The 24,484-nt window shown below is 40.2% G+C and overlaps 1 protein-coding gene across 1 annotated transcript; it reads right to left on the bottom strand.

Annotated features, from left to right (window-relative positions):
- Nucleotides 1-8,463: 8,463 nt before the first annotated feature.
- LOC134755394 (heterogeneous nuclear ribonucleoprotein H2-like) lies at nt 8,464-23,296 on the bottom strand. The gene is made up of 8 exons (XM_063691949.1): nt 23,011-23,296; nt 21,768-21,896; nt 20,798-20,962; nt 19,345-19,483; nt 13,312-13,478; nt 12,703-12,833; nt 9,645-9,752; nt 8,464-9,309 (listed from the first exon to the last, which is right to left on the bottom strand). The coding sequence occupies exons 1-8, from the start codon at nt 23,126-23,128 to the stop codon at nt 9,196-9,198; spliced, it is 1,071 nt and encodes a 356-aa protein (XP_063548019.1). The 5' UTR covers nt 23,129-23,296; the 3' UTR covers nt 8,464-9,195.
- Between the last annotated feature and the right edge of the window lie 1,188 nt (nt 23,297-24,484).

The following is a 24,484-nucleotide window of genomic DNA, read 5'->3' as shown; positions in this document are numbered from 1 at the left end:
CAGTATACCCACTTACAGATATAACCTAGACAAACAGAGAACCGGCTTAGAAATACAATCTAATATGCAGTTCCATTTTAAAGAAGAGTTTATTTAATCTTCATGAAGAAAGAAAATGAATTTACAAACAAATCTACAATTTTTAACTCATTCATTGTCACCTTTATCAGCAATTCCCACATTCCACTTCACCACATGGTGCTTTTCAAGAGTAATTAACTAAGTAATTATAACAAACGAAACATTGTAAAATTGCTTTATTCCTTTCGAAGTTTGTTATATAACTCCGGCTTAGCCGGGATATCAGCTATTTTCGTTTCTGGTCAAATAATAAAGTCATTCATATACATAATATATGAATTACCTATATGTTGTATACAAACTTCTTAATACAAAGCATCAGTCTGTATATGTACGAATTTTTCTGACCATTCTATTCTCTTACGAACTAGTACAACTTCACAAAATTCAACAATGGGGAAATTTTTCGTGGTCTGGCAACTCTGCAAGTTTGTTTTGGTCACCGTTGGCCCGAAGGCCAAATGGCGCGGGACAGGAATTAGCTCGCAAACAAGAATTGACTGCCTAATGAGGCACAATACGTTTTATAAGCTTTTATCTGTCTTGTTTTATTATTTACGAGTCTTGAGTGTATGTATATCTAAAGGAGTTATGTAGCGTTAACAAATATATTTGCTTTTATTATCATAATAAACATGGCTGCTGTATATAATTAGGTCCCTAACAAAACTTGTAAGTAAGAAAGCTCTTTGCGTTAAATGAGGTTAACAAAAATAGATTGTTAACCAAGGGATGAAAGGCGCTCATTCCTGCCTAGGCATTTTCCGAGACGGAAATGGTGTCTTTCACCCGAGTTAAACACTCTACTTTTCATTTCGAATACGAGGAAAGTATAATGCATGTTTTTTTTTAAACATGACTAAGTATACATTTTATAGTATTTCTTGAGGGTACTTTCAATTAACAATTCAGGCATAATTATCGTTATTTATGGAATGAAGAGTCAAATATCAGAATGGAAATTGTATAACAGATCCATTTAAACTCAAATTTCAATTGCTTATCGTAAAAAAAATAAAAAAATCGTACTTCGAACGTAATAAAATGCTCTAGTGCAGACACGTATCATTTTCTGCACACCTTTTAGAACAACAATGACCCTCTTTCAGAACATGAGAAATGAAAAAGGTCTTAAATATTATAAACTAAAAAAGCATCACACATTTCGCTGAATTGCAGCATGCAATAGTAGATTGTTAACCAAGGGACGAAAGGCACTCATTTCTGCCGAGGTATTTTGGCGCTCGAATGCAGTGAGAGCGCCAATAGTCCGAGGCAGAAATGATGCCTTTCACCCGATTTAAACACTCTACTTTTCATTTCGAATACGAGGAAAGTAAAATGCATGTATTTTTTTTAAAACATGACTAAGTATACATTTTTATAGTATTTCTTGAGGGTACTTTCAATTAACAATTCAGACAAAAGTATCGTTATTTATGGAATGGAGAGTCAAATATCAAAATGAAAAATTTATTACAAATCCATTTAAACTCAAATTTCAATTGCGTATCGTAAAAAAATTAAAAAAGTCGTACTTCGAACGTAAAATGCTCTAGTGCAGACACGTATCATTTTCTGCGCACCTTTTAGAACAACAATGACCCTCTTTCAGAGCATGAGAAATGAAAAATAATTTGATTTGTTCCCAAAGTTGTGTAGAACTGTATGACTAGGGACCCCTTGGACTTGGCTAAGCCCGTAGATGTTTCTGTGGATACTTAGTTAAAAAATTGTAATAGGTAAACATTATCTGTCATAGGTAGTAAAACAGTATGTTGGCGCCCGTGTATTTGGTCGACGGCGCGCCGGCCCGCCGCCGCCGCCGCGGGTTGCCGGCACAAGCCACGAGAATTGGCGGTTAGTTGTCAGGTTGTCACTCATCAAAAAGACATAAAAACCCCCTTAGTTTATCCTTGATGCTGGCAAAATTGTCCCAATGGACAGATGCCATAATAACCAAGAACTGAACTGAACTGATTAAAAAAAATAACTATTTATTTTACAAAACATTATGTATAAACACCATTCTTTATTACGTTGTATTTCTACAACTTGTAAATAAAATGATTCAATTTAACTTTTATCATTTGAACTTTTACATTGACTGATCTTGTGTATTGCAGTAACTGCCTTGCTATCGTGCATTTCGATAATTTTTTGAGGTTTGTCTTTTGATATAGCTATCCATTTATTTAAGTTTTATGTTTATTTATTTATCGACTGTTTCCGCTAAACTTATAAGTTATATTGACCGGAATATAAACCGTGATTACCTATACCCCGGTCAATATAAGTCTAGTGAAAGTAACCGTGAATCATTCAAGACTAATTGTTTCCACTAAGTTAGGTACCTACAAAATAGTTATTTGTGCAACAAGAGAGGAAAGTTGGTTTTTCTTGCGAGTGTTTATTTTGAGTCCCGAGAAAGCGAAAGATCTTATAATGGAATCACGATCGAAGCGAGTGATTCTAAGTTAGAATTTTGAGCGTAGCGAGAGACTCAAAAACACGAGATGTAAAATAACTGCTCTTGTGATGCACATATAATTTTTCACCTCAGTAGTTTCACATATTAAAGGTATGTATTTAATTACACAGAATATTACAAAAAAAACACGAATTTGTAATAGAAGTATGAAACGGCAGTTCATGGCCTTCACTAAATTAAAAAGCTACTTTATTTCACTCCCTGGAGTGACGAAAGTAGGCTTGTTCTAGCTGCTGAGGTGAAATAGTTATTTGTGCATTAAGAGAGGAAAGTTGGTTTTTCTTGCGAGGGACTCAAAAACACGAGATGTAAAATAACTTTGCTCTCGTGTTGCGCACATATTTTTTCACCTCAGTAGTGAGAACATATTAAAGGTTAAAATGTATTTCGAATTACACAGAATAAACAGAAAAAAAAAGTATTATAATATGTACGATACGATACGATACGGGACCGGACCGGACTGGACCGTACCGTACCGTACCGTACCGGACCGGACCGTACCGTACCGTACCGTACCGGACCGTACCGTACCATACCATACCATAAAAAAAAGTAATAAACGTATGAAGTTCATGGCCTTCACTAAACTAAAAAGCTACATTGTTTCACTCCCTGGAGTGACGAAAGTAGGCTTGTTCGAGCTGCTGAGGTGAAAAAGTTATATCTATAAGGAAAAACCATGGAAGGGATCACGTTTTAGCGCTGAGAACCCTTGCTTTCTATAAATAAGTATTACGTAGTTTTTAAGTAGGTATTTATGCTATTCAAGTTGTTAATATAGAAAACAAACAATTTATTTAATTTTAATTATAATGTATATTTCCTTTTCCGCCGCCCGTATCTTGGGCCACCCCCACAGCTCCACTAATGATTGCTCATGATTTATTTGGGAGCCCATTTTTATAGCTTACGATTTCGGGGGTCCGGGCGGAGCCACGGTGGCGCGGTTGACTATTGTCTTTGTACAAGGGGATAATAACGTTATAACAGGGGTTAATAACGTTATAAAGGTAATATGAAAAAGGTCGCCTGCTAATATAAAAGGCGTGACGTGCGACTTAGCGTGAAAACTCCGACTTAGGATTCCCAACCAGTGTTTCTCTTGCCTATCTGACCTGAAATAAGATAGTTTGTCACGATGCCTTACGAGTATTAACCTCTTGTCTGTGTATGATTTATCTAAGGATCCTAATCGAATTTATTACAAGCTTTTATTTAACTGGCCCTGTTAGCATTCAAAAGGGGTTTGACCGGTCTGGCCTAGTGGGTAGTGACCATGCCTGTGAAGCCGATGGTCCTGGGTTTGAATCCCGGTAAGAGCATTTATTTGTGTGATGAGCACAGATATTTGTTCCTGAGTCATGGATGTTTTCTATGTATTTAAGTATTTGTATTAGTATTATATACATATATCGTTGTCTGAGTACCCACAACACAAGCCTTCTTGAGCTTACCGTGGGACTTAGTCAATTTGTGTAAGAATGTTCCCTATAATATTTATTTATTTAATTTAAAAGGGGTACCTATATATGTAAAGTGGGGAAATAAGTCTTTCAAAACGATAGGGGTCATCAACAAACATTTACGGAAATAATCGCTCCGAAAGAAAAATAAAAACCGGTCAAGTGCGAGTTCGTTTAACTCGCGCACCGAGGGTTCCGTACAAACTTTAAATTTTCTCATGTAACTATAATCACGAAAGACTTGACCAGAATTATACATAAGTAATAAGCGTAATTGTGTATATAGCCCCATCTATTATTGCAAATTGCAAATTGGAAAGTTTCAATTTTCTTTTTAACTTCCAAAAAGGGAAAAGTAAGGGTACCATTCGATTCCTTACATTTTATCCAAAATTGTATAGCAACTATATACGTAAACGCAATATTTCACCGACAAAAACGCAATTTTCTTGTTTTGTCCATACTTCAAGATCTCTCAGTGACCTTGACTTCACGTTCACTTATCGGATCGTTGTTAGGAGCGTTTCGCGAGTGAAGTACGACTGTCGGATTTTGAATATCATTTCTGACTTTTGTATTGCTTTAATGCAATGGGCATTTGATCCTGAAAAATTAGACAGGAAACAGACGGATAACAGGTTACCGAAATAAAAGCAGGCATTATTTATAAATCATATGTAATATATAAAATTAGAATTAAAGCTAGACGACATAAAATACTTAAATCGGGTGTGATGAAAAATTCGACCAAATACTTTGTACAACTATAAATTGTACAAACCTCCTGGTTACATTTATTAAACAGTCAAGTACACTAGTAGTCTCGTCTGAAAATATCGATACGGACAAAGTGGCAACAAGAGAGGAAAGTTGGTTTTTCTTGCGAGTGTTGATTTTGAGTCCCGAGCAAGCGAACGATTCTATTATTGAATCACGAGCGAAGCGAGTGATTCTAAGTTACAATATTGAGCGTAGCGAGGGACTCAAAAACACGAGATGTAAAGTAACTTTGCTCTCGTGTGACACATATAATTTCACCTAAGTAGTGAGAACATATTAAAGGTTAAAATGTATTTCGAATTTGTAATAGACCCCGAAGTATTTAGTGGCAGTTCATGGCCTTCACTAATTAAAAATCTACTTTGTTTCACTCCCTGGAGTGACGAAAGTCGCACTTTCCTCACTCTGGAGTGACGAAAGTGGGTTTGTTCGAGCTGCTGAGGTGGAAATATATATACACGATCTTATTTTCCATATTTTAAGGTACATACATATTTTTGGCACTTTGTCGTCCGTATCTATATTTTCAGAGGTGCCCGTACATAAAGAGATACTAGACGAGTCCTAAATATTGTAGCTGCAAAAATGACTGCTGATGTAGGTGGCGCTGCACGAACGTCAAAGTTCCGAATATAGAATTTTTTTATTGTTATTATTTTACAGGTCCTTTATTGGACTATACTTAGTTAGGTGGTTTTACGTTTTACGGGGTTTTTTATGCGGGGTAAGATGAAAAGTCCCCCGTAATGCGTCGGCATACGGACGATCTTTTGTTTTACCCCTCATGAAAAACCCGTTCAATCTTACCCCAACGCACCTTACTAAAATCGGGTACAAATCTCATTTAGAATCATTTATTCATCAATTGTGCATTACAGGTAATGAATACAGGTGTTTTAAATATATTAATAACGGGTCACTCACGTGTTTTAAGTCGAAAACGCTCGACATGTTTCACTCCGTACCGAGGAGCGTCATCAGGAGTTTGCGGCGTCGGTCCGTCACCGTCGACGCAAGCTCCTGATGACGCTCCTCGGTACGGAGTGAAACATGTCGAGCGTTTTCGACTTAAAACACGTGAGTGACCCGTTATTAATATATTTAATATGTCTGTGTCTCACGGAAGTTTTGTTAATACAGGTGTTATAAACAATTTGTTCTCTGTAATATGTCTCGCGACGTACAATGATTTTGGTTACCTAGCGCATGCAATATTATTAAAATTGTAGAATTTCCGTACAAAACGTACCTATTACATTACATATTAGTTAATTAGAATATTCCATCACACCAGGACCCCGTGCTTTAAATGTACAAATTACAATTTAACATAAATTATGTAAATTGGCAACACTGATGTATTTGACACTTTGATAAACCAAGCCACCGGCCTGACACTCTTTGATAGAGAAAGATAGTCTTATTGCGATTTCCATAAGAGGAAAGAGAAAATAGTGCCATGCTTTGTCCTTATCACCGACCGGGTGGCATCATAGGTAGGAGGCGATGGGGAAATACCGAAATTTATAAGTGAAAGAGAAAAAATCCTATGCTGTCCAAATTTTATATGAATATTCTCTTACCCCGTCGCTCGGTGGCGCGTCTATAACTACTTGTATATACTATGTCTATGACCGATGTTGCCAGTATAGACATGAAAAATTGTAACTTGATTTATAAAATCGGGCCCAGCTATTTTGACAGCTAATCTGCCGTGGAAGGTACCACTCGGGCCAATAGGGTATTTGACTGATGAATTATTTTACACCATGCAAGAAATAAAGCACCAGAAGATTAATAGAAAAACGTAGACAGCAGTTATTTATAAACACAGTTTCTATTTTACGTACAAAACTATAGAGTAGGTAATTTGATCGTGACGTCACATGCTAGTGTTTCAAATAAATGAGGGCTAACGTTTTTGTGCTCACCAGTTGGCGCCACTGTAGATGTAGGTCCAGAAAAACAGATCTCAAAATTCTTCTATGCTTATTTTTATAATATCAATACGTTCTAATATACACAAAGGAATTTTAACGGCTGCGTGTGCCATTTTTTCAACCTGTTTAAGTTTGCATATATTTTAGTTGGCACTTTTTTTAAAGCACTAACATTTATTGAGCTATATCTATTGTTTACCATGATTAATCAAATATGGACAAAAATTTACCACAATTATGAATAAGGAGTAAAAATTCCCGATTAAAAACGCTTGAAACCCCCAAAACTTCTATGCATTTGACATTTTGAAAGACCACCATCTACACTAGCGCCCCTAGCGGCGAAATTAAACGTGGTAACCCTCATTTCATAGCAACGTAGCAAATCGTTTTGACAGATCGAAAAAAGAAACTGATTTGACTGGTAGTCAAATACCCTATTACATACAAAATGAGTAAGAAATCAGTATCTTACTTAAAATATCTTAAGAAATCTGAACCTTGACCAAAACCGGTACAAAATATAGTTATTTTTGGAAGGTTTATGTAATTTCTTTTAGTCTAAATTGCCTTCTAAAAGTATACTTGAATGTAGTAAACTTCATATATTGCTGTTCCCTGTGTTGTTCTGTTTGATAGTAAATGTGACGTTTTCAACTAAAAGGTACCACATTGTCGGTTGTAGATAAGGTTGATTTCAAATCGAAGCTTTATAGAAATAGCGTCTTATTCAAAACCGACAACAAGTACCCTTTTAGTTGAAAACAGCACAAATATTCGTAATAATTTTTAAAGGAACTTAAAAAATGTATATCTCAGGCGAGTCTAATCATTCAAGAACGAATTAAAACAGGTCAATTTGTATGTAAATTACAATAATGACCAGTTTTAATTAATTTTTAGTGTAATTCATTAATGCTTACTGGAACTGCCTGAGAAATAGATTTTTCGACAATTATATTTATTAAAACTATTTCAAATATATCTATTTGAATCGGAAAAAAATGTTGGGCACTCTACCTAATTCTAACATGAGAGAGGGTATTAGCTTCCCTACTAATACAGCAAAAACATTCAGTAATCGATAAAAATCAATAGGGAATATTACGCGAAACTCTGCGAAGGGGGCGCCACTACCACAATCTGTGGGTCTATCGCGAAACAAGAAAATCGATATTTCGTTATCTAACATCTCTGTCACTCTTGCTTATTCGAGCGTTAAAGAGGCAGATAGCGAAATTTCGGATTCGCGTTTCCCGGTAGATCCTCTGTAAACAAACCGCCTTGATGCATCATATTTTATTATCTCTGAAACTTGTCAAAAACCTGTTAAAGGTACAGTATGTACAAGTTACTCTATGGTGTAAAAAGGCTAGTGCTGCACTCTGGTGGCAGGACATTGCAGTAATATCCCCTATTGGACGAGCAATGGTTATTCTAACACGTAAGGTTAACTACAGTGTATAGCGATATTTGGGCGACTGAGCCACTGTTTGCGTTGAGTCACTGTTCCCGCCTCGACCCTAGTTGGTACAGCGGCAACGGCAATATAGATAGTATTCAATTCCGCAAGTTTAGGAATAATTCTTGGAGTGTTGCGACGTCTTATATTGCGTTGAATATTGAAATGTAAACCTTAGTGCGTGGCAATAGGACTCAATTTCTTGCGTTTGGCATTGGAGCCGTCAGGGGTAGTTTGATTTGGTCGAATCACAAGAGCTGGCACGAATGGAATGAATGAGTGAATGAAAATATCTGTGTGTTCGTTAAGGCCGTTCCCTGAGTCAGAAGGCGAAAAATCTCCTTATATGATCATATTTTTGTAAGTGACGTTGATATTCGTAGACGTGGAAAAAATATATGTAGTTCTTGATTATATTATCTTTAATAACACAGCTTCCGATACACGAATTATGACACTTCGCTGGATACAATTAATTCCCAAAGTAACCTCTAACTAGGACTTTTAATCAAACTTTACACGGTTATTTATTATGTGACACTATAAACAATAAAAGAAGAAAAAACAATCTTAACTTAGATAGTAATTTGACAGCTTTCAAATTTCGTAATTGTAGGGCAACGTTTTTAAAATAAATAAAAATCGACAAAATTCGATCCAAAATTGACACTAGACGCGCATTGTCTTTCCCGTTCTTTCTTGCGAAATGTGACAGTGATAGCGGCAAACCGATGGAACGGTTAACCAATAAAATGTTGGCTCTGACTGTATACCGATACAGGTGTCACTCACACAACGAAAGTTTCGTCCATTCCATTCGTGCCTTGTACATATCCCTGTCGGTGTATTGTATGAGTGAATATAAACCGTAGCGGTTGGCAATAGAGTTCAGTTTCTAAAGTTACGTTTACCGATGGTCTTTATAAGTTTGTTGGCGTATGTGGCAATAAAGACCTTATTGTGTGGCATTTGGATTCAATTTCTAAAGTTACGGTTTGCCTTGAAGCCGCCGCCGCCGCCACCTGGCGCTGATTTCAGGAACAGTTCGATGTAACGATGGTCCATATTGTTTTTATCGCGACGCATGGCCTAAAAAAAAAAAAAGTGATCATAATGTGTAAAAGTGAAATTCGATAAATAAAATAATATAAATAAATATTATAGAGTATTCTTACACAAATTGACTAAGTCCCACGGTAAGCACAAGGAGGCTTGTGTTATAGGTACTCAGGCAACGATATATATAATATATAAATACATAGAAAACACCCATGACTCAGGAACAAATATCTGTCCTCATCATACAAATAAATGCCCTAACCGGGATACGAACCCAGGACCATCGGCTTCACAGGCAGGGTCACTACCCACTAGGCCAGACCGGTCGTCAAACTATTGTTTTATAAAAAAAAAGTGATACCAACCCGCATGGCGTCCTCGTGGCATTCAAATTCAACATCAGCCTCTCCCGAAGGCCGCCCACTGTTATCGAATAGTATGGTGATGTTCATCGGCCGGATGGGTTTGAAGAACTGTAATAAATGCAAACAGGTGTTTCAATTATTGTGTTTTCTTGTCTGTAATAGCGGTAAGGCAAAATCGATGTTAAATTTTGAGGTCACTACAATATGGTTGTACGTAAGCGACATCCTGTGGCGACGCCTTGAAAGGCAGCCCTCTCATGTGCACGCAGTGTCCACCGCCGCCGCCGCACCCGCCGACACAGTCGAAGTTGTCCCAACATGTATGTACTCACGTAAGCGACATCCTGTGGCGACGCCTTGAAAGGCAGCCCTCTCATGTGCACGCAGTGTCCACCGCCGCCGCCGCACCCGCCGACACAGTCGAAGTTGTCCCAACATGTATGTACTCACGTAAGCGACATCCTGTGGCGACGCCTTGAAAGGCAGCCCTCTCATGTGCACGCAGTGTCCACCGCCGCCGCCGCACCCGCCGACACAGTCGAAGTTGTCCCAACATGTATGTACTCACGTAAGCGACATCCTGTGGCGACGCCTTGAAAGGCAGCCCTCTCATGTGCACGCAGTGTCCACCGCCGCCGCCGCACCCGCCGACACAGTCGAAGTTGTCCCAACATGTATGTACTCACGTAAGCGACATCCTGTGGCGACGCCTTGAAAGGCAGCCCTCTCATGTGCACGCAGTGTCCGCCGCCGCCGCTACCGCCGCACCCGCCGACACACTCGAAGTTGTCCCAACATGTATGTACTCACGTAAGCGACATCCTGTGGCGACGCCTTGAAAGGCAGCCCTCTCATGTGCACGCAGTGTCCACCGCCGCCGCCGCACCCGCCGACACAGTCGAAGTTGTCCCAACATGTATGTACTCACGTAAGCGACATCCTGTGGCGACGCCTTGAAAGGCAGCCCTCTCATGTGCACGCAGTGTCCACCGCCGCCGCCGCACCCGCCGACACAGTCGAAGTTGTCCCAACATGTATGTACTCACGTAAGCGACATCCTGTGGCGACGCCTTGAAAGGCAGCCCTCTCATGTGCACGCAGTGTCCACCGCCGCCGCCGCACCCGCCGACACAGTCGAAGTTGTCCCAACATGTATGTACTCACGTAAGCGACATCCTGTGGCGACGCCTTGAAAGGCAGCCCTCTCATGTGCACGCAGTGTCCACCGCCGCCGCCGCACCCGCCGACACAGTCGAAGTTGTCCCAACATGTATGTACTCACGTAAGCGACATCCTGTGGCGACGCCTTGAAAGGCAGCCCTCTCATGTGCACGCAGTGTCCACCGCCGCCGCCGCACCCGCCGACACAGTCGAAGTTGTCCCAACATGTATGTACTCACGTAAGCGACATCCTGTGGCGACGCCTTGAAAGGCAGCCCTCTCATGTGCACGCAGTGTCCACCGCCGCCGCCGCACCCGCCGACACAGTCGAAGTTGTCCCAACATGTATGTACTCACGTAAGCGACATCCTGTGGCGACGCCTTGAAAGGCAGCCCTCTCATGTGCACGCAGTGTCCACCGCCGCCGCCGCACCCGCCGACACAGTCGAAGTTGTCCCAACATGTATGTACTCACGTAAGCGACATCCTGTGGCGACGCCTTGAAAGGCAGCCCTCTCATGTGCACGCAGTGTCCACCGCCGCCGCCGCACCCGCCGACACAGTCGAAGTTGTCCCAACATGTATGTACTCACGTAAGCGACATCCTGTGGCGACGCCTTGAAAGGCAGCCCTCTCATGTGCACGCAGTGTCCACCGCCGCCGCCGCACCCGCCGACACAGTCGAAGTTGTCCCAACATGTATGTACTCACGTAAGCGACATCCTGTGGCGACGCCTTGAAAGGCAGCCCTCTCATGTGCACGCAGTGTCCGCCGCCGCCGCTACCGCCGCACCCGCCGACACACTCGAAGTTGTCCCAACATGTATGTACTCACGTAAGCGACATCCTGTGGCGACGCCTTGAAAGGCAGCCCTCTCATGTGCACGCAGTGTCCACCGCCGCCGCCGCACCCGCCGACACAGTCGAAGTTGTCCCAACATGTATGTACTCACGTAAGCGACATCCTGTGGCGACGCCTTGAAAGGCAGCCCTCTCATGTGCACGCAGTGTCCACCGCCGCCGCCGCACCCGCCGACACAGTCGAAGTTGTCCCAACATGTATGTACTCACGTAAGCGACATCCTGTGGCGACGCCTTGAAAGGCAGCCCTCTCATGTGCACGCAGTGTCCACCGCCGCCGCCGCACCCGCCGACACAGTCGAAGTTGTCCCAACATGTATGTACTCACGTAAGCGACATCCTGTGGCGACGCCTTGAAAGGCAGCCCTCTCATGTGCACGCAGTGTCCACCGCCGCCGCCGCACCCGCCGACACAGTCGAAGTTGTCCCAACATGTATGTACTCACGTAAGCGACATCCTGTGGCGACGCCTTGAAAGGCAGCCCTCTCATGTGCACGCAGTGTCCACCGCCGCCGCCGCACCCGCCGACACAGTCGAAGTTGTCCCAACATGTATGTACTCACGTAAGCGACATCCTGTGGCGACGCCTTGAAAGGCAGCCCTCTCATGTGCACGCAGTGTCCACCGCCGCCGCCGCACCCGCCGACACAGTCGAAGTTGTCCCAACATGTATGTACTCACGTAAGCGACATCCTGTGGCGACGCCTTGAAAGGCAGCCCTCTCATGTGCACGCAGTGTCCACCGCCGCCGCCGCACCCGCCGACACAGTCGAAGTTGTCCCAACATGTATGTACTCACGTAAGCGACATCCTGTGGCGACGCCTTGAAAGGCAGCCCTCTCATGTGCACGCAGTGTCCACCGCCGCCGCCGCACCCGCCGACACAGTCGAAGTTGTCCCAACATGTATGTACTCACGTAAGCGACATCCTGTGGCGACGCCTTGAAAGGCAGCCCTCTCATGTGCACGCAGTGTCCACCGCCGCCGCCGCACCCGCCGACACAGTCGAAGTTGTCCCAACATGTATGTACTCACGTAAGCGACATCCTGTGGCGACGCCTTGAAAGGCAGCCCTCTCATGTGCACGCAGTGTCCGCCGCCGCCGCCGCCTCCGCGTCGGAACCCGCCGCGACCGCCGCCGCCGAACCCGCCGGAGAAGTTGTCACCTGCGATAAATGGAAACTATCGTTATTCATTTAAAACTTTCGCGTTTTGAACACATATTAAATCACATTTGACAATCGGGTCTATCGCGAATTTCAGTGAAACCTGTGTCGAAACGTCGTCGGACTCGCCCACCGAGGGTTCCGTACTTTTTAGTATTTGTTGTTATAGCCGCCAGCTGTTTTTACCCTTTGGGTACGGAACCCTGAAAATAAAAATTAACCGGCCAAGTGCGAGTTGGACTCGCCCACCGAGGGTTCCGTACTTTTTAGTATTTGTTATTATAGCGGCAACAGAAATACACCATCTGTGAAAATTTCAACTGTTAGCTATCACGGTTCATGAGATACAGCCTGGTGCCAGACGGACAGACAGTCAGAGAGACGGTCGGACAGCGGAGTCTTAGTAATAGGGTCCTGTTTTTACCCTTTGGGTACGGAGCCCTAAAAATAAAAAGGAACTCGCCTCTGTTGAACCCGCCGCCGCCGCCGCGGCCGCGCGCCGGCCGGCCGCCGCCGCCGCCGAAGCGGTCGTTGCGGTCGTAGGGCGCGGGCCGGTAGCCGCGCGTGGAGCGGAAGCCCCCGCCCTCCATGCGGGCGCCGTACGCGCGCACCTCGTCGGCCGAGCTCATGAACACCTCTATGTATCTGTGGAGGAAGGGTCAGGTCACTTGTTGTTGGTGTTTGTATGCGGAATCTACGATACGCGAGCCTACACGTGAAACCAGAAAAGGGTTCATCCCTTAATTACGTCACACGAATTTCGAGGGTTTTTTTTACCCCTCCCCCCTCCTTGACACACTTGGTCACATTTGGCAAACCCCTCCCCACCTGGTGTGACGTCACATTTTTCAATGAAATCGGCAAATAACTATTCTTAATATTTTATCAAAGAAATATTAGTAATTTTATAACCCAAAACAGATTAGGAAAAAAACTAAACGATTAAAAATGATTATCGTTCCAAAAACTTGTTATTTAACTGTACAGCGAATAAAATAATTTAAATAAGTTAATGTGACGTCACAAAGTTTGTGACTCCCCCCTCCCCCTTGTCACAACATGTCACATTTTCTTGGCCCCCGAAACGTGTGATGTAATTAATGGATGACCCCAAAGTTGGGATAATCGCTGTATTTCGCCCAGTTATTTTTTTTAATTCTCAGAGCAATTTTTTTTTTGTAGTTTTTAAATCTAGAAAAAGATGAACTTTATACAAAAAAATAACACTTATTACTTTTGTTATTGATAATTACCAAGTTTTGACATTGGCTCGCGTAACGAAAAAAGTCAGAATAGATATTAATTTAGAAACAGTTTTGTTTAGTTCGCATTACAATATTTAATTTTTACAAACATATCGTAATTATATTAAAATCGGCTAGGCATGAGTGTTTTGCACGGCACCCTTGAAGATTTTTTTATGAAGGACAACGCTCTGAACATTTTTGATAATCTTAGTGCTATAAAAATAGGTAGAGTTAGGCCACCAGGCTAAGTTGGCAGCGGTTTTGCTAGCCCATACTGTGCGAATGTTATTTTAAAAATTATGACTTAACACTTGCACAGTGTGGGCTATCAAAATCGCTGCCAACTTAGCTTGGTCTAACTCTATCATACAGTACGAATAGGCCGCGCACGTTATGAATACACGTCGACATGATTGATGGGTGTATAGATTCCATATCGCACCATTGGAAGAAAACAGAATTAAGTATCCCAAATAATTGTGATATGACTAGGTAATACTAATAGGTTATAACCGTAGCCGAAATAATCGTTATAACCGATTATATTGACAAAAATTCATAATCGATTATTGAAAACTCGAATTTTATGACTTAAAGTGTACAAAATAACTCTGCCTAATACGATTATACTGGAAATATAAGAGACTGGTTAAAAGTGAAGAGCATAGATAGACTAATTCGCATGACTGAACATAGAGAGACATATAGACATATAGTCGCCGACCTCCTGGACGGAGATGGCACGTAAAGAAGAAGAATACGATTACCTATATCCATACTTTTTAGGTACATATGTAGGCATGTATATTTCGCCCATAAACTCCTATGTAGCAATAAGTTAATTGCCTTCAAGGTTACCTTTCAAAACTCGTGATGCCGTGAATTGAATCGCTTTTCATGTTTGTCACTACATTAAGTTTATACAATGCAATAAACAATATTTTAAATTTTATACAATGCAAATCGGTAATTTAACTGCGATGTCTCATAGTCGTACCTGATGTATGTACAAGTAGAGCTTAGGTATGTTAAAATGGGAAATATGAATTCGCTCAAGCAGATGTCAGTCCGGAGGCGAGAAAGCGACTAGCGATCGAATATTCACTCGCACATAAAACATACGAGTAGCAAAGATTACGGCGGAACAAAAACCTTTATCAAAACAAGAACAAACTTCATAAAACTGTATGTTAGCATTTCACAGTCACAATTAATTATTAAAATATGTATTTTAAATTTCTGTATATTTTGATAAACAGTTGACTGTTTATCAAACTATATTTATTTAATAAGTAACGGAAGCGAGTATTTGACATTTCGAGCTGGCTCCCGATTGGTCGCGCCATCTTGCCTCACCAGAAACGTTACGATTTAAAATGGCGCGACCATGAATCTAGTATAACTGGATCGGTCATGAGGGGTGGGGGAAAATGACCGAACGGGATAGTCTTATGTATCTTTCAATAGGAGTAGCAGAGAAAGCGCTGTTATTGTTTGTCCTTGTCATAGTTTCACTTTTCCACCGCTGCCACAACCGAGGTTGTGGCAAACAAATAAGTACGTGACATGTCATGTTTGTTCGTTGCTTGTTTAATTATCGTTGATTTGTATGAAATTGTGCTTTCTCTTATGAAATATAGTGATGGTTAGCGTTTTGAATGCTTGAACTTTGATAAAATACTGATGAATTGTTTTGTAATCGGCTGTAATAGCCGCTCTGAGCAAAAATATGAGATCATAACCTTTCACACGTAAGTACGGTATTTTACACCTTCCTCTTCACGCAATATGTGAGAATAACATCGTAAAATTACGTTACACTTAAAGCAATGTAGAATCAAACGATTTCAATAAAAATATCACAATTATTTACGCAAATTAACAAAACATTATTTGTAAAATTATCCGCCCAAATTACGTAGGTAGGTAGTAGTCTGAGGTCAGCCATTTTTAAACTTCTTCTTAATTTAGCTGCATAACAATCATGTTAGGGATACCAGATGAAAATATCATAATTTTATGGGTAATTTTGACTTCGGAAGTTTTTTCGTACTTCTAATTCCAAAAAATAAATAAACAAATGTTGTGAAGATTAAATGTGGTGTACATTAATTGGTGTGATTGCGATTTGTGATTTCTTTAAATTAAAACCCATAATACATTTTATTTACTAAACATGTTTAGTTTTGTACCACCTGCGCGAATTATATGAGGTATTTCATTGTTTATACGCCTAAAAAGAACGGCCCATTGACATTTTATTTAACAATTTTTTAATACCGTCAAACAAGCTAACTTTGCCTCCAGGGTAATCGCCCCAACGTGATATCAAATATTGGGGTAATTTTTACAAATATGGTATCCCCACGTTTATGACGTCATCTATGTCTATCCCTTACGGGCGCACGCGTATAGCTGGTCTATGTAATGCTAGGTCTATGGGCGCGACCAATCGGGAGTCAGCCTGAAATGTCAAATATTCACTTCCGTTACTTATTAAATGAATATAGTTAGATAAACAGTCTTAACACTGTTTATCAAAATATACAGAAATTTAAAATACATATTTTTAAAATTAATAATTAATTGTGACAGTTTTATGAAGTCTGTTCTTGTTTTGATAAAGGGTTTTGTTTCACCGGAATCACATGTATGATGTCGTTCACATGTATGTCATAGTCTCATAATTTTATAGCCTTTGGGCCGGGAACACACAAAGTAAAAAAATTAAAACCCTCTTTCGAACTCAAAGTCAGTCAAAAAGAAAATTCATCGTTTATCGCCGACTGTTTGACATTGATCACATTGACATTGAGCGAGTCCTTTTTTAACTCAACCGTGAAGAAACAGGATCATAACTACTCGCTTTTCGCCGCCCTTCTGAAATGTCCTAAACCCGAACGACATTACATCAGGATAGACCGTGAGTATCGCCTTTAATTTAAAACTAAACGCTGTCATAGACAACCATTTTCACCCAATACCACAGACTAATAATCCCGCTCGTTCCTCTTCCCCTCTCCGCCCGCCGCCGCCCCGCTCCCGTCCCTCGCTCGCCCAACCTTCGACAACTCAACAACCAATCACTTGGTGCACTATAATGCTGCCTTGTATACTGCGTCCCGTACAAGTCAGCTGTAGTTGCGGCGCATTTTATAAAGCTTACATTTTACAAGTCTAAAATTGTAACATACTGTTTTATTTACACCTGTAAAATTGTAACTTGTTTATAAAATGAGATCCTGACTCCCCTGCATAGAACTGTATGCAGGAAGTGTTAGGTATACCTACAACTGAATGTACATACTCAGACGTAGCAGTAAGACATTACGGTGATTTTGCTAGTTTAGTGACTAAGTGACGAAAAAAAAATTAAAATTTGCCACACACGGCACTGCCAATAAAACAAAATAAGTCATAACGATAAAGATTTTTCTTGTGGCTATACATATTTAATCAAATTGTACTGAAACTTCTCCATCATTTACTTTAGTAAAGTATAACAGTCTCAAGTTTTTTATTACAATTATAGGCCGCCATGATCATAAGCATCCACTATTGGATATATGAAGTTGTAAACCAAGCAAACAAAACAAGATTGTTAGATGTCGCTACTACCTTTGGCCTACTCTCGTATAGAGGGCGTTGACGGTTTCGTTTGTTATTTAACAATTTTAACGCATATCAGTGAAAGAACATGGGTCAAAATAATAAAAATAATTAATGCAAATAAAAAAAATCATTTATCCATATTTAAATACATTTTATCGTATTTTTATAAATCTTCATTTTTAGTTTTAAAGTGTGTCGATAGATGGCAGTGAATTTACTGTGGTTACAAAATTTACTATGACAGTACCGCTCTATAATATTATATCCTCTTTGATGCTTATAAAAAATTTACAAAGGAAACTAATAAAATCACCGCAATGACTTCCATAGGCAGCATTACAAGTGCAGTAATTTCAACCAACTTTTTATGCAATAATATAACCCATATAATAACTAATTTAACTCCAATACGTTGGCCACCTTGCTTTAAAGAATAATAAATAGTTCTTGCTTCCTTTTAAACATACTATCCGCGCGCGAATTCCGTGCACGGCTGAGGAATGTTGGGCGTCATGACAGAGTGATAGTGACTGGTGTCATTTTGTACGTACGGGCGCGGCGCACCCCCCCCCCCCCTTCCTCAACCTCCGAATGCACGGAATTGGCGCGCGCACGACATGTAGTGACGCCCCATTTCTGTAGCTCTTTTTGTATGATGTTATGATATTGTGTCATAAACATTAAACAAGTTCTGTAAAGCAAGGGACCAAAAGTAAGAGGGTCCCAGTAATAACCCACTACACCAATACTGTAGAGTCGTGGTTTGGTTTTGCTCGTAATTGGGGGATGGTTATCTAACACCTAAGCCCTACCCCTTGATAAGATAAGATAATATTTATTAAATAACTGTGTACAGAGATTAAATCACATTTAGAAACGGGTCTATCGCGAATTTATTTTGTTACCTTATAAATTCGCGATAGACCCGTTTCTAAATGTAATTTAATATGTGTTCAAACCGCGAAAGTTTTAAATGTGTACATAGATGTTGACAATAATACATCATCAGTCTTGAAAAAACTTTACTTTCTGATACAGTATATTTTAACCCGCCTCTCGAAATAATAATGTCTTATCTGTTGTTGTAAATATAAGTTCAATAGACTTCCTATTTGGCAAAGGCAGACAATATTCATGCCAATTTTTTTAACATAATAATATTGATATGCTTTCAAATATACAAGACAAACATATTATCTTTAAATTGTGTGACATGTAGTTAATATTTTATTATGTTTTATGTTTGGTTACACAACTGTTACAAGTAAATAATTTATGTTTGTGTTTTAAGGTTACACTTATTTAATAGTTTCTCAGTTCCAAAATTTTTTTATTAATATGAGCTAAACATCAAAGAAATAGAAGTGCAATCAAGTCATCAAGTGCTTTTTACCACTCCACTTTTCTATTGTTTAGTTGTAAATTGTTTTTTAAAACATCCAAAAAAAACAATGCCAATGGCAGCAAAATATTGCCAGGTTACTAAAAATTAAAACTGCTATCACCTTGCACTGCAAGCTGTAGCTCAGTTTTTGTTTTTAAATTTAGTCTGGCACACTGTCTGGTTTAATTCTAAGTTTTTTTGTATATCCCCCCTATCACCACCCCCTTTACGGCCCAAACCCGACAGCAATAAACAACATTCCCCCCACCTGTGTCCTATTTTCTCCCTGTCCCTCGACAGCGCCTGATCCGCGCTCTCCTTGTCTGAGAAGTGTACGAAGGCCTCTCCGGAGGCTCGACCCGTGGAGTCCGAAAGCAAATGCACCCCGTCAGTAGCGACGTTCAACCCTGAGCCCACAGTGTGTAATCAGATTATATCATGGAGTCACTATTGTAAGTTACATCGATGGTTGGCACGGATTGAGAATGACTTCGACTCGCATTACTACTAAAGCACTTTGGTCGAAATCGGGGAGGTAACCCAAAACGTCGAGAATCGAAGGTTCATCTATTTGCTTCTCTGTTAAGATAGATGAACTGGATTCTCGATGTTAGCGATAGCCTCTCGGAATGGCAAAACTGTGTTTTCGTACCCTGGAGTAAAATTACGCGATGATAAGAAAAAAAAAACTAAGATGTGTTTTCTATAATCGTAAAGCTTTTCGCATAACAAATTTTTTGGCCATGAATAAACTTGGAATTGAGCTTTTGCTTACTTTAAATTTTGTTTTAAAATAAATTATGACTTGCGTTCATCGTTGTAACTTATAAAAGTGTTGTTGCTGTTTTCGATTAAGGGGTGAGAAGGTTTGTTGTTAGTGTGTGTGTAAATATTTAGTTGTGTTCGGATCAAAAGATCTGTCTAGACGCAAGTTTTGTGTAAAAGTAATGTTATAATGTAATTCAGACGCGAATTGTGGTGAGAACCAAAGATAAATCTTCGAAGTATAAAAAGATCAATAGAAACTATGACAGCAAAGTGCTTCTTTTTAGGGTTCCGTACCCAAAGGGTAAAAATGGGACCCTATTACTAAGACTCCGCTGTCCGTCCGCCTGTCTGTCTGTCACCAGGCTGTATCTCATGAACCGTGATAGCTTTACAGTTGAAATTTTCACAGATTATGTATTTCTGTTGCCGCCATAACAACAAATACTAAAAACAGAATAAAATAAATATCTAAGTGGGGCTCCCATCCCCCATACAAAGTGTCTCGTTGCAGCTAATATTATTACAAATTTGAATATTGGAAAAAGTGTTTTCTTTCCATTCTTTTGCAGTCTGATACATACAAATTAAATTGGTTCTAATAGTAGTGTTGTAATGTTTATAGGTATGCTAATAACCAGTGAACTGAGACATAATTATTGGTCGCACTGTAAAATCCAGTAAAATATTCAGACTAATAAGTTACTGTTAAGGGGCCCACTGACGATATCGGCCTTTCAGTTAGAACAAAAATTTGACAGTTCCGCGCAAATGACAGGCCGATATCGTCCAGCGGACTGATAGTCAGTGGGCCCCTTTACACACTTCACTAAACGTCTCAGTTAAATGGTATCGGTCGAATGTGCTTGAGTTGTGTATAAACCTTTTCACCCCTACATTACAGGAGTTACCCCAAAAAATTTCAATACAACAGCAAGTCCTTACAATAAACTTACCATCGAAGAACTGGACGATTTCTTCCTTCGAGCAGCCAAATGGCAGGCCCCGGAGCTTGACGATGCCCATGTCGTCAGTCACGTGGGGGAGACTGCCAAAGCCGTTTTCGCTTTGACGCATGGCGTTTAGAGCCCATTCCATATCCTGGCGGTCGGTGGAGAAGACTGAAAGAGAAAATTAGTTTATTTTAACTACATATACACGGTGGCTAAAAAATAAGTGCATTCCCGTTGCCAGGGAGGTTTTGGGATTATACTGAGCAACTTTTACTATGGGATCAACCCTGAAATCGCGAATAAAAATTTGGCTGTTTCATACATTTAGGCTGGTCCATTTTCTATGGGAGGGTAAATTTTTTTTCGCGATTTCGTGGTTGGTTCCATAGTAAAAGTTGCTCAGTATAAGCCCAAAACCTCCGTTCAAACAGGAATGCACGTATTTTTTAGCCACCCTGTTACCACAAAAAGGTCATAATAAACGAATTTCATATTCACATTTTTTCTGCAATTACCTAAACAAAGATTTTTACACACACATGCACATTAATCAAAAACTGAGGAGTGTCAGGACCAGTTTTTTAGTCAATTTCTCTGACACAATTTGCCTGAGAGCATTGTGAAGTGGCTTAGGGTCGGTTGCACCAAACTGTTTGTCATCGTTAAAGAGTTTGCTAAATTTTATTGTATGGAAAGTTTACCGCGAATAGTATACTGCCGCGGCGCGCCGGGTGACGTTGATCAGTCTGTCACTAGTACGGATGGTGCAACTGGCACTTAGCCTGTGTAGTTTTTGTTAAAAAACCATGTCAGCTTAACAATCGTAATTCATTATGACAATGCATGACACAGAATCAGAGAATGAGCAGCTTTGAACACCAGTTTCCTTATGAGATGGAGGAGAATTCTATGAGGACTGGCTTAAGACCAAGTTTTTAACAACAGTACAAGAAAATAATATCACCAAAATTACCTTCAATGTATCTCTTCCCCATATTCTCCTTATCCTTTTTCAGGGCTTCATCAACATCCTCTGGTGTCTCAACTTCCACAAAGCACTCTCCAGAGGGCCTGCCAGGCCGCACTTCAGTGAGATGCACACCTGGCAACAAAATTCAATCATTACAGCATGGTACAGATAGTTTTTAAATGGTTATTGGTATACTGCAGTAATTTCTCTTATTGCATGTATTTGTCTTATTACATTAAACACATTTTAAAAAACCGGACAAGTGCAAGTCGGACTCGCCCACGTAGGGTTCCATACTTTTTAGTATTTGTTGTTGTAGCGGCACATACGAAATACATCATCTGTGAAAATTTCAACTGTCTAGCTATCACTGTTCATGAGATACAGCCTGGTGACAGACAGACGGACAGCGGAGTCTTAGTAATAGGGTCCCGTTTTTACCCTTTGGGTATGGAACCCTAATAAACCAGTCAAGGTTCAATAGACGGGTCCACACAGAGCGAGACAAACATCCATACTTGAGTAGCAGCATGCTTGTGGAGATTTTATAGTAAGCATGTTTGCCTCGCCCGAGACAATTTGCGCGATAAGTTGGCTCCCGAACACACTCACTGCCATTGCTTATGTATCTTTTATTTTACTTTACAAAGCAATAAAAAAGAAAATAATAATCAACAGTTGTCTTTATTCATAGTTTCCGCATGGTTTTTACCGGCCAAGGAGGCAGACTCGGCTGAGGCACATCTATATTGTTCTACTCGCTTTGTCCGAATTTTTTTGAATGACAGAAGACAATAAGCTAACAGTTGCCTGCATGCAGAAAGCTCTAGGGCTCTTCCTGAGAATTTAATTCAACTCTCTGACTGCTATACTCATCAATCTTAAAGCTATGCCATGCCGGCCGCTGTATCAGATCAGATCCTACGTGACACACCCTTCAAAGCTATTTTTACAAGTTGTAAAGACTAATTCGCATGACTGAACATAGAGAGACATATAGACATATGGTCGCCGACCTCCTGGACGGAGATGGCACGTGAAGAAGAAGAAGAAAAAGGATCATTGACAGCGCGACGGTTCTCAAAATCGAAATTAAACTAAATGCATAAAAACCAAGTTATGCGCACTTTCTTCAAGTCGCCGGCGTCATTGTTTCTGGCAGTAAAAAGAACAATGAAAAAATAATCATCGGTGAATAAATGAGACTAAATAGACACGCTGGTTTTACAAATAAGTAGGTCCTCACCATCCTTTCCGTTCAGTACGTTGACGCCGCTGAGAAAGTCGAGGACGTCTTCAACGGTCGTAGAGAAAGGCAAGCCTCTCAGCTTTACAATGTTGCCGCCGTCGCCAGACCCCAACATTTTCGACACTAAAACTACACCAACAGTTCAATATTATGCACAAAAAGCAATACTCAGGTACGCGATCTGTAGTCAAGCCGTCAATGATATTTAATTTTAGAAAATTTTGGCGTCGTCGGCCATCACATCACAGCACGCATGCGTGAACGTGAACGTCACTTTAATAGTGAGGAGCATTCGACGATGAATAGTGGATATCGATATTATTGTTTTGTCGGTCCAAGCCTAATAATCGGATGATGATTTTTATCTGTATGTGATGTTTTCAACCAAAAGGTACCATTGTCTCTTGTTGATAAGGTTGATTTCTAATTGAAGCTATATGGAAATAGGGAAATAGCGCCTTACTGACAAGCGACAATAAGTACACTTTTGGTTGAAAATGGCACGTATTGACATTTGTATATAATAGTTGACGATCATAATTATAAAGTCGTATAGATTAGCTCAAAATAATATATACCGTAATTTAATATTATGAAATAAATAAATCTAAATCTAAACTGAAATAAATGTCGTATACTAAGAAAAAGTGACCAAGGCCTCCAGTGTCCCAGGCTGGAATCGAACTAGCGTCCTCTGCTATCGCGGCAGGTACCTGTGCCAATCAGCCACCGGGCCACGGCGGCATAGGTCGAATTTTTCAAGTATATGCACTTCTTACTAAAGGTTATGGCGCCCCCTGGCCATCCCTAAGGTAGAACAGTATGGTTCGACCTTCTACCTGAATCATCCATGTGATTTCGAGCTAGCGAGAGAGATGGCGCTTACACTTACAGATTACAGACACAGATACTTCTAACAGTAAATCTAAATCTAAGCTGTGGAAAAGAAGAAATACAAATAATAATAATTGTATAGATTGTATAGATTGGATGAATTAGATCACATTCATTTCACGACTCTACTCTAATATAAATGCAATATTATAATTATTGTTCTAATGATGTATAACATTTTAATTTTCCTTTTAATGAAATTTAATTTCAATATTTATTGTTCATGACATTCGATTTTATATTGGTTTTTTTTCTTTTGTTTATGTAATATTATTTCTTAAAGTGTATTTAATTTGACGTTTCGTATGTTGTTATAATTATTTTATAAGATTTTTTGCATATAATATGTTTTATATGTAAATTTATTTCAAACACAGTGAAAACTGTTTATGAATAAACTATGACTATGACTATGACTTCCGCACAGACTCTACAATGTTTATTGTTAGTCATGTTTTCAATCAATCAATCCCCTGGCTTTAATCCCTATTCAGGGTTAGCCCTCCTAAATACACTTCGGCACTCTTGGTGATTTTGTGTCATTTCTGGCGTTAAAGCCGTAACAGACTACCACACC

Source organism: Cydia strobilella, chromosome 2, assembly GCF_947568885.1.
Source record: "Cydia strobilella chromosome 2, ilCydStro3.1, whole genome shotgun sequence".
Taxonomy (NCBI): Eukaryota; Metazoa; Arthropoda; class Insecta; order Lepidoptera; family Tortricidae; genus Cydia; species Cydia strobilella.
This window is presented reverse-complemented; position numbering and strand designations above follow the sequence as displayed.

What these genes read in the sequence shown, in the direction of transcription:
- LOC134755394 (XM_063691949.1), bottom strand. Translation starts at nt 23,128, where the DNA reads ATGTTGGGGTCTGGCGACGGCGGCAACATTGTAAAGCTGAGAGGCTTG. An exon ending in GGGGAAGAGATACATTGAAG is followed by an intron (nt 20,963 to 21,767) that starts GTAATTTTGGTG and finishes TTTCTCTTTCAG; the next exon opens with TCTTCTCCACCGACCGCCAG. An exon ending in AATCGTCCAGTTCTTCGATG is followed by an intron (nt 19,484 to 20,797) that starts GTAAGTTTATTG and finishes CTGTGGGCTCAG; the next exon opens with GGTTGAACGTCGCTACTGAC.